Source organism: Schistocerca nitens, chromosome 9, assembly GCF_023898315.1.
Source record: "Schistocerca nitens isolate TAMUIC-IGC-003100 chromosome 9, iqSchNite1.1, whole genome shotgun sequence".
NCBI lineage: Eukaryota > Metazoa > Arthropoda > Insecta > Orthoptera > Acrididae > Schistocerca > Schistocerca nitens.
Window position 1 is genome coordinate 107681993 of NC_064622.1, and position 11808 is coordinate 107693800.

General features: G+C 43.4%; 1 protein-coding gene across 1 annotated transcript in view; it reads right to left on the reverse strand.

Annotated features, from left to right (window-relative positions):
* LOC126204040 (protein sidekick-2-like) overlaps positions 1–11425 on the reverse strand; it is a 422747-nt gene extending 411322 nt beyond the window's left edge. The window contains exon 1 of the mRNA XM_049938465.1: positions 11279–11425. Coding sequence (XP_049794422.1) covers positions 11279–11425 — 147 coding nt within the window. The remainder of the gene's footprint in view (positions 1–11278) is intronic.
* Positions 11426–11808: the final 383 nt, after the last annotated feature.

Consider the following 11808-nt stretch of genomic DNA (forward strand, 5'->3'; position numbering starts at 1 on the left):
AAATATCTTTTTATTATTGTTGTGTACATAGTTCCGCGTAGTCAGCGCGTACACAACTTTCCCACTAGAGGGCGCCCCGCTAAGCACAACAGCGCAGGCGCAGCGCTCGTCCGTCTCCGCACTACGAGATGGCGCTGCCTTAGAGACCGACCAAATTCTGCTTCCGCCGATCCCCGTATTAATATGTAACGCAGCCAATGAGATTGCTTCTAACGTAGAAACTTTTCTCCTCGCGGATCACACTCGCGCAGTGATACATGAATGCGCGAGGTATTATAACGAGTGTACAGACCTCCGATTAGTCAGTCTGCATTAGTCTGTACGAGTCTGCATTTATCTGCACCTGTCTGTACCAGTCTGCATTAGTCTGTACCAGTCTATAGTCAAGTTTCAGCCTGTACCTAATACGATTACCATGTTCCTGTACATAGCCATGAAGAGAAATGTATAAACAGTTTGTCAAGTATCAGAGATATGTGAGAATAAGATTAACGTACCAAGACCAAAGGAACTTCAGATTGTCAATTGTAAATAGCATCCAGAATCAAGTTACGTAAGGTTTATGCTTGTTACTATTTTACTAAAGGTGTGTGAAAATTAATCAAGTTCTGTTTAAAGTTGGTCACCATCAATATGCTACTCTAAGCGTGCAAGTGGCATTTCTATCGTCTGACCTAACGGCAGAAGATAAACACGCCACGATAACACCACGAGACACATTGCTGACACTCGCCTACTTCGTTAGAGCGACAAGTCAGATAATCTGATGGTGTGTGTACCGAAGGTCTTACAGTACACACACCACAATTATTAACTGTTGAGGAACTTTCTGACTGAAGATAACCTACGCCGTTCTCCTGTATTATCAACAGGTTATAGTTGAGTGGAAGCTAGATGTTTGGCTTGGTCCCTTGCAGTATGGTAAACCGACCCACACAGACCGTTATCTCAACGGGCACTGTTTCTACCATCCTTCACAAAAGGAGAGCTGTGAACACACTGATATACAGAGATAAAATCATATCAGGTGAAAACCATCGCGGCAGGGAAATAAACCGTCCAACCTCGGCATTCAGACCATGTGGCAATCGCTAACGTGAAGCCAAGTCAGTTCCCCTGGAAAATTTAACCTCAGATGCAAGCAAGGCAATCATCACTAAAAGATCAGTACATGATGATACTTTCGTTGTGGGTGGCATCATAATGTAGAATTGGGCTAATCTCTAGCGAACATGCGATTAAAACCGTCTTTCGGACGCCTAAGAAAATCGAAGATAATTTGTGCCCTGTGAAGGACAGACATGGCCACAAACTTGCAGATCCCTACAGTATTACGTATGGATTTGACAGTAGCTAGGTGGGGAAAGTACGCTCGAAGCTTCCCCCAGCACTGTACCCAAACACCAATGCACATTGAGGATAGGAGTCTAGAAACATCTGATTTTGCCGAATACTTCCTTATGAGAAAACATAGGATCTTCTTTGATCAGACAATGTTTCTAGTTCTTGGTCCTAACTACTGGAACTCAGTCATCAAAGAGGCTGTAGAAATTATGATTTGTTCCAACAACTTTGTAAGAGATACGAGCAATCTGTGAAATGGGAAACATTATGTAGAAAGACTAAACGTTTTTATTATTTTCTTATCTTAAAAATTTTCGTTTACTGACCAGCTGGAGAGTCGGCTACTTTTCAGCTAAATGTCTGCCGAAGTGTTGGATCAAAATGGTTCAAATGGCACTGAGCACTATGGGACTTAACATCTATGGTCATCAGTCCGCTAGAACTTAGAACTACTTAAACCTAACTAACCTAAGGACATCACACACATCCATGCCCGAGGCAGGATTCGAACCTGCGACTGTAGCAGTCGCGCAGCTCCGGACTGAGCGCCTAGAACCGCTAGACCACCGCGGCCGGCGAAGTGTTGGTGGAGCAAAGAGAGGCCTACCTGGAAATACTTGGGATATGGTCTCCCGTTCTAGCATTTGGCTTACAAGCAAGGAAAACATCACAAAAATTTTGGTGAGAAGCGGATATAACTACACTCCTGGAAATTGAAATAAGAACACCGTGAATTCATTGTCCCAGGAAGGGGAAACTTTATTGACACATTCCTGGGGTCAGATACATCACATGATCACACTGACAGAACCACAGGCACATAGACACAGGCAACAGAGCATGCACAATGTCGGCACTAGTACAGTGTATATCCACCTTTCGCAGCAATGCAGGCTGCTATTCTCCCATGGAGACGATCGTAGAGATGCTGGATGTAGTCCTGTGGAACGGCTTGCCATGCCATTTCCACCTGGCGCCTCAGTTGGACCAGCGTTCGTGCTGGACGTGCAGACCGCGTGAGACGACGCTTCATCCAGTCCCAAACATGCTCAATGGGGGACAGATCCGGTGATCTTGCTGGCCAGGGTAGTTGACTTACACCTTCTAGAGCACGTTGGGTGGCACGGGATACATGCGGACGTGCATTGTCCTGTTGGAACAGCAAGTTCCTTTGCCGGTCTAGGAATGGTAGAACGATGGGTTCGATGACGGTTTGGATGTACCGTGCACTATTCAGTGTCCCCTCGACGATCACCAGTGGTGTACGGCCAGTGTAGGAGATCGCTCCCCACACCATGATGCTGGGTGTTGGCCCTGTGTGCCTCGGTCGTATGCAGTCCTGATTGTGGCGCTCACCTGCACGGCGCCAAACACGCATACGACCATCATTGGCACCAAGGCAGAAGCGACTCTCATCGCTGAAGACGACACGTCTCCATTCGTCCCTCCATTCACGCCTGTCGCGACACCACTGGAGGCGGGCTGCACGATGTTGGGGCGTGAGCGGAAGACGGCCTAACGGTGTGCGGGACCGTAGCCCAGCTTCATGGAGACGGTTGCGAATGGTCCTCGCCGATACCCCAGGAGCAACAGTGTCCCTAATTTGCTGGGAAGTGGCGGTGCGGTCCCCTACGGCACTGCGTAGGATCCTACGGTCTTGGCGTGCATCCGTGCGTCGCTGCGGTCCGGTCCCAGGTCGACGGGCACGTGCACCTTCCGCCGACCACTGGCGACAACATCGATGTACTGTGGAGACCTCACGCCCCACGTGTTGAGCAATTCGGCGGTACGTCCACCCGGCCTCCCGCATGCCCACTATACGCCCTCGCTCAAAGTCCGTCAACTGCACATACGGTTCACGTCCACGCTGTCGCGGCATGCTACCAGTGTTAAAGACTGCGATGGAGCTCCGTATGCCACGGCAAACTGGCTGACACTGACGGCGGCCATTCGACGGCCAACACCGCGGTTCCTGGTGTGTCCGCTGTGCCGTGCGTGTGATCATTGCTTGTACAGCCCTCTCGCAGTGTCCGGAGCAAGTATGGTGGGTCTGACACACCGGTGTCAATGTGTTCTTTTTTCCATTTCCAGGAGTGTATTTTTTATTTAATTATGTGGCAATATAGACCGGAACAAAACTTGAAAGGTTGGCTCATGTACGCACAATATGGTGGTTGACTTGCTAGAGAAACACCTATGACCCTACAGAACGCACACAGTGTCTCATGACTGATTTTTTCTCCCCACTTTCCACTCTCCACTCCAACGAGCTGAGCGGGTTGTTTTAGATCCGGCCCATTAGAGAGTCGAAGTTCCTTTCAGCCAATTACGAGGCTACTGGTGTAAAACCTATTTTTGACCTATTTTTGTATCTGTATCGATATTTCTATGTCAATTTGTAGTACCGCTTGTGTACAATGTTGTATCTCTCATGGAAATTCTTTGACTGTGTATACATGTTTCAGATATGTGAAACTGTAGAACAATGTTGTTAAAAACGTGTTTGCGAATTTAAATAACTACTGAAATGGTTGTTATATAATATACTGTAAATGACTTGGTCTATAGTTAGGGAATGTAGTGTTGATTGTAAAAGATGTGCGGAAGACCCGCAGCTGCGGAAGTAACCTGGCGCCGTGGAAAAGGTGTTGTTGGCGCGCAAGTGGCAACACATCCTATGTGAGGGGAAGGGAGTCGTGGCTGATCAGTGCTGTGCTTAACGCCTCGCTAGCAGTAGCTGATCATTGTGGTTCATATTCCTGGAGTTTTGTGGCCAGAAGAGCTTAAGGGAATTATTTAAGGGGCTCGGATGCTGCATTTGGTGATACTATTATCATGGCATGGTTTCGCGCCCTATAAATATAATTCCGACACAAAGAAGATATATAACAGGGCGAGGCCAACAGCACAGCCACGAGTGCATCACTGCCAGGTTAATAGCCACTGCAAATTACGCCACCAATACCACCAGCCTTCCACTAAATTGTTTATATTTGACACTCTGTAAATGGACCAGGTATTTGCGAATTTTTGTTGATTTTATAATAATAACTGTGATGTTGCTAAAATCTTGATGTTACACACGTGATTATCCTAAACCACAAACCTGAACAGGAATCCTATCCTAGTGAATTTAATTCCCAGTGCCCTAATTGATTATGAGAAAGTGGTTGAACTTGAATTTAATGCTTCTTTGTCATTTTCACAGCCAATTATGTTTTTGAGTATGTCAAAAGACTGCTTATGAAAGCGCATTTGTTATTTGAAGAGTTATAGTTTTGCTTTAGTTAATTAATAATTAATGATAAGAATACTTACCATTTCTCATACATACTGGTGTAATTTTGTTGATGACCATGGTTCCTCAAACCATGAAAGTTAAGGGTCCTCACGTGCTAGGCTGGTTAGTGAATAAAGCAATGCAAAGGCTCCCTCAGAGCCAACGTAGTTAGATTTGCATTCTGGTTAGTTGCTTCAGACCGAGTTTAAGAAAGAACTATTTACTGTAGTAAGTTTCCTTTAATTTACGTCGATGGTCACAAACGTTTTGTTAACAGATTACCGGTTTCGGTCTTTAACGACCATCATCAGACCTGTTTCATAAAAACAAAGTCCTATGAAACAGATCTGATGATGGTCATTAAAGACCGAAAACGGTTATCTGTTAACAAAATTTTGTGTCCATAGACGTAAATTGAAGGAAACTTATTATATATACGGGTCACTGTTTTTTCACGACGATGTCGCAGCATGTGAAACTATTTACTGTGTTATCTATTCTAATACAATTTCGGTAGTGCAAAGGCATTGAGACCATGTTCTAAGCGCCGGCCGGAGTGGCCGAGTGGTTCTAGGCGCTGCAGTCTGGAACCGTGCGGCCGCTACTGTCGCAGGTTCGAATCCTGCCTCGGGCATAGATGTGTGTGTATGTCCTTTGGTTAGTTAGGTTTAAGTAGTTCTAAGTTCTAGGTGACTGATGACCTCAGAAGTTAAGCCCTATAGTGCTCAGAGCCATTTGAACCATTTTTGAACCTGTTCTAAACAATGAAGTTATAGAATACGATCATTACCAGACCCCCTGATTTAAACTGTGAATCATTTCACGCTTTTCTCTGTTCAGTATTGCTATTAATTTCACGTGTGTCGGTAACTGGCTTTATAAACTGTTACACCTAGTTCATTCAAGGTACGTGTTGTTGAGAGGAATATGTTACTGTTTACTGTCTCATTGCCCATTTGTTTATTAGTAGCACATTTATCTGCAAGGTTATGTAACTGTGTTGTGATGTGAACAGACATAAGGAAAGAGTTTATTGTGTGTGTGTCAAGGAAGGTTAGGTTAGCCTCAGCACTGCCTTCTGCTTCATCATTTTGCTTGACACAAGAATGCCTAATTATGCTGGCGACCTTTTTTAATATGCAGTGTTACAACTTGCTTTTGTGCTGGGAGAACGTCTGTTCCTGACCCACCGTTTACTGTTGGTTATACTTTGCTGGGGTGTTTCGGAAACGACTCCTAATTTGTTTTGTTTCCATTAGATTATCTCACGGTCACAACTACTTACAAATTCATCGCAGGGGTATAGCGTCAGAGGCGATTATCGTTTAAAGTGGTCGGTGCTACCGTTACAGTGGGACTTAGGTGATTCGCAATTAGGAATAAAAGAAAGGGATTTAACTGCCCCGTTATTTACGTGACAACAGGAATTGGCGATTATTTGCAGGTAATTGAATAATCGTAAATAATCTGGTAAATGATTGTGGATATACCGGTATGCCTTCATATCAACTAATTTTAGATAATCTGTTATCCCTACCGTTAATCATTTCAATTTTTACTTTTTCATTTTAAAGACTGTTTGGTGCTGACTTGCTGACTGTAACTTGATTACGGAAGTAAATCTGACGGTCCCCGAGTACTCATCGTGTAACATCGGCAGAATTCGGAACACTTAAGGTCGACTGGGTTCTGTTTACGACTGCTTCCAACGTGAACGACCTAAAAGTAGTGGCCTGTAATTAGCGAGGAAATTCTTGTGTTTCGTATGTCAGTTCAAATATAAATGACGTAAGAAGTGTGTTTCAACACAAGATCCCGTGAGTTGTCAGCAATAGACGCAAATTAGTAAAGAAGTCCCCTTTCACGTAACCTCACCACAAGGCAGTAATGTCAGTCTTCCTCTTTTTACCACCCGAGTATGAGCTAATCGGGTTTCCATCCGTAACAAAGCCTTATCATTAAGTTTACTTTCCAAGTTATTTTTTGAAGATACTGGCTGAGTTAAAATCGTTGCATGAAACAAACCAAGTGTGGCAGTAATATATTTTGATAAACATATTATATAAATTAGTGTTCCTCATTTTGGTGCTTGTAAGCGTATTCATTAGAGTATCTATGCAGAGATCAACGATTATAATTAACTTTAGTAATAGATATTAAACAGGTAGATATTGCTGTTAAAAATAAAGAAAATGACAACCATGTATTTCATAGTACTGGGCAACTATTGTTAGCTACAAAACGAAAACTTTACTTGAGATAGCATCGCCCTATTTTTTGTAGAACAAACCTTTTCATCATAAAAAACAATATTAGCGGAACACATTGCAGACTAAACCTGTAACATGACAATTAATTGGTTGCTGAGAAACAGTTAATCGATTACTTTAAGTTATTGGAAATGCCAGTTAATCGACTCTTACTGTCGCCCATGCCTTCTTGACAAACAAGGAAAATCTCCCGAAAATGTTAGACGAAAGTGGGAGAATGGGACCAATTCCATTTATTTCTGGTTCAACATGACTCAGTGTCGCACACGTAAGTAATAATTTTGAGTGCATATGGTGTGTGTATGTACTTAAGAGCTACTGAACCGAAGACTGCACAAGAGTGTGTCCAATTTTTGACATATTGTGGAAACGAAGACTCTGCGAGAGCCATTTCATCGTTGGTTCCAATATAATCTCTGGTTCCAGAAGGCACTACTACATCATAAACCGCTGTGTAGCTCTATTACATCTTAGACAAGGGGTGTCCAACAGGTGGCCCAAGGAAGTATCAATGCGGTCTAAGAAGTGGGCATCGAACACGCGATCGGTGAAAAAAGTTCTATAAAATTCCATTTATGTAAAGTTACGGTAAACTGAAACAAAATCCTAAAGAAAGGATGAAATACGCTCCCATTGATGCATGAATTTGAAAATAGATTTCAGGGTTTTTCGAAAAAAAAATAATCGGAATTTTGGTGTTCGTGTGACATCTTTTACAAACAATATACATACGTCATCGGAAGATTTCCAACGAAAAGAAAAAATTCAACATGTTCTAGTATCTTGGTTGGCCTTTTACAGATCATACCTACTCTGAGACAGATAACCCTTGCTGCACAGTGATGCGTTATATGATTACATCATCTTCGTTTGGAAGCCCATTTGTCTACGAACAGTTATTTTTAAGAGTAAAGCGCACGAAGAGTAAAAATTGAACCGAAATCTCGGATGAACACCTTGAGAACAGCCTGAGAATTGCAACCGCTTCGATCAAGCCTAATATTGATTCATTAGTTTCCCAAATTCAAATTCACGTTAATTCTATGACTTGCAATTACTTATATTGTCACGGAAGAAGCTGAGTTACATTGTCACCGTTGTGTAGTGGTTATGATAGCAGACGGTTGTATCTAGGGTCGTGAATTCAAAACTCACTCGAATTGTCAAATTTTAATTTCTTTATTCGTTTCGAGTACATTCTAGAAGTATCCACAAATGTCAAGAATCATTGTACTGGAATGTTCTGTAACAGTATACAGGGTGAGTCAGCTAACGTTACCGCTGGATATATTTCGTAAACCACATCAAATACTGACGAACCGATTCCACAGACCGAACGTGACTAGTGGGGCTAGTGTAATTGTTTAATACAAACCATACAAAAATGCACGGAAGTATGGTTTTTAACAGAAGCCTACGTTTTTTTTTAAATGGAACCACGTTAGTTTTGTTAGCACATCTGAACATATAAACAAATATGTAATCAGTGCCGTTTGTTGCATTGTAAAATGTTAATTACATCCGGAGATATTGTAACCTAAAGTTGACGCTTGAAACCTGCGACGTTCAGTTGCGTGTAGTAACAAACACGGGCCACGGTCGGCGAGCAGCATCTGCAGGGACATGTTTACGATGACGACCGCGTTTACGAGTGTGGCTGTAGTGCACTGTTGTGGTTTGGTCTAGCTGTCGCACAGTCCGCATGTAGCGCTTGCTGCTATTGTTATTCTGCATTCGTGTCCGCACGCAGACCAACTGTAGTACACCCTGTTACCAGACGTCTGTGATAGTGTAGTGTTGTAGGAACTGTGACCATGGTGTATTCGAACTCTGAAAAGGCGGAGATGATACTCATCTATGGCGAGTGTCGACGAAATGCAGCTGAAGCCTGCAGGGTGTATGCAGAACGGTACCCGGACAGAGAGCATCCAACGTGCCGCACATTGCAAAACATCTACTGCCAACTGTATGCAACAGGTATGGTCGTAGCACGTAAACGGGTCCGTAACAGGCCCGTCACAGGAGAAGCGGGTGCAGTTGGTGTGTTAGCTGCTGTTGCCATGAACCCACACATGAGTACAGGGGACATTGCGAGAGCCGGTGGACTGAGTCAAAGTAGTGTCATGCGCATACTGCATCGTCACCGCTTTCACCCGTTTCATGTGTCGCTACATCAGCAATTACATGGTGTTGACTTTAATCATCGAGTGCAGTTCTGTCAATGCGCATTAACAGAGAATGAGTTGCTGTTCTACCTGTTTACCGACGAAGCGGGTTTCACAAACCACGGGGCAATGAATCTACGGAACATGCATTACTGGTCCGTGGACAATCCTCGCTGGCTCAGACAGGTAGAGCGACAGCGACCGTGGACTGTAAATGTATGGTACGGAATCATTGGCGACAACCTCATTGGTCCTCACTTCATTGCAGGGGCTCAAACAGCTGCAACATACATCGCGTTTCTACAGAATGGTCTGCCAACGTTGCTTGAAAATGTCCCACTGGAAACGCGTCGACGTATGTGGTATCAGCATGATGATGCAACTGCACATTCCGCAATTAACACTAGGCTGACCCTTGGCAGAATGTTCGACGGGCGTTTCATAGGACGTGGAGGACGCATAAATTGGCCAGCCCGTTCTCCTGATCTTACACCTCTTGACTTCTTTCTGTGGGGTACGTTAAAGGAGAATGTGTACCGTGATGTGCCTACAACCCCAGAGGATATGAAACAACGTATTGTGGCAGCCTGCGGCGACATTACGCCAGTTGTACTGCGGCGTGTACGACATTCATTACGCCAGAGATTGCAATTGTGTGCAGCAAATGATGGCCACCACATTGAACATCTATTGGCCTAACGCAATCTATTCCACTCCGTAATTGAAAACGGAAACCACGTGTGTACGTGTACGTCACCCCTCATGGTAATGTACATGTGCGTCAGTGAAAAAGACCAATAAAAAGGTGTTAGCATGTGGACGGAATGTGCTGTTCCAGTCTCTTCTGTACCTAAGGTCCATCACCGTTCCCTACGTAATTCGGTGCTCTCCGATACACACGATCGAACAGCGGAGGAGTGGTACTCAAGCGTCAACTTTAGGTTACAATAACTCCGGATTTAATTAACATTTTACAATGCAACAAACGGCACTGATTACGTATTTGTTTATATGTTCAGATGTGCTAACAAAACCAACGGGGTTCCATTTAAAAATACGTAGGTTTGTTCTAAAAAACATACTTCCGTGCATTTTTGTATGGTTTGTATTAACCAGTTACACTAGCCCCTCTCCTCACGCTCGGTCTGTGGAATCGATTCGTCAGTATTTGATGTGGTTTACGAAATATATCCAGCGGTAATGTTAGGTGACTCACCCTGTATATACCGTGTGTGTTTTGGCCGGGGAGAGTTCGCTCCGCGCTCTTGTATGTGCAAGTGCTGAATAAACCTTCGTTAGGTGAAATTAGTGTTCATCATTCATCTAATTACACCATCTTCTACGTGAAAATATATAAAATTATTAATAAAATCTCACACATAAAATGTAAAATTAATTCCATCTTGCATTTTTTTGAATAGAGAATCACAAATTAATAAATTCTAAACTACTTGAATGTGCTAACTATATACCTCCGCCCATCCATTTTTTTTTCTCAGCGGTTGTTGTTAGTGTTAAGTATATGAGTATTATGTGCGGCCCAAAAATACTCCTCTCCTTCTAGTGCGGCCTAGGTAAACTAAAAGAAAGGATACCCCTGTCTTAGACAGTCTGTTGCTTGCCTGACAATGATAATGGGAGAGATTTTCACAGAGTATTAATGCGACAAGTTGACTCACTACGTACAGTACGATTATTTAAAATATTTTTGTTTCGTTAGCTAACTACAAATTAAATTTTTCCTTTTTAGCCACCAGTAGTTAGTTACTCCGCTGGGCCCACTGTTCTGCATCGAATTACACACTATAATCTTCACAGATAAGTAAAGGAACAAACGCCTGGGAAGAAGCTGAGCTGCAGTCAATGGCTAATTCCGATAACTTCTGGGCAAAGATCGTCTCTCGACGTAACTTCCGCATCATACGAGTCTGTGTGAGTAACTGTCATGCGCAATAAGTAGGGCTTTACGAAGACAGTTGAGCACACAGTACCCTCTATCAGAATCTGCAGGTGAAGAGAGGCGAATTTCGTAGGAAGACAAATTATTGAAAACCATCCGGATAGGGGTCAACCTACAGAATCATTCTTTGGCGATATTAGTGTAGCCCGAATTCCACAAAATACGATCTGCATGACAAATAACCAGTACAGTCTCAATATTACTAAGTACAAAACAGAGGAAGGAAGAAGGCGCAGTGAGTGCAGACTTGCCAACTCACCGACTTGTTACCCAGCTGCTTTATGCGACACGGCAGGTAGGCGTGCGTCCCCAGCTGGGCCGTTATGTTGGTAGCAGTGCTTGTGTCGAAGTAAGGACCCGTGTAGAGGCCGCTGAACCTTTTGCTGTGCTGGTGCAGCACCGGCATCTCGGCTGTAACACACAAAACAACAACATCATCACATCATCGTCATCTCAAAGTCGCTCTCTTGGAAGTGAGTGTGGGCAAGCCCAAAACACTATATAACTGCGGTGTGTTTACACAGTACAACACTTCCCCAACACTGGTGACATACAGGTAGCATTACCATGTAATGACGTAAGTACATGAGAAACATTAACCTCAATGACGTGCCCTAAACATGTTCACTTAAAAAACTAAAAAAAAGTGGAGACAAGAAATAATTTAATACGCAGTCTGACCATATCCATAGTCATAGTCAAGAGTAGGGGATCTTTGATGATTATGGGGTGCAACGGAAAGAAATGTGATCATAGATGAAAATTTGAGTGCACTTTCTGTTATCGTAA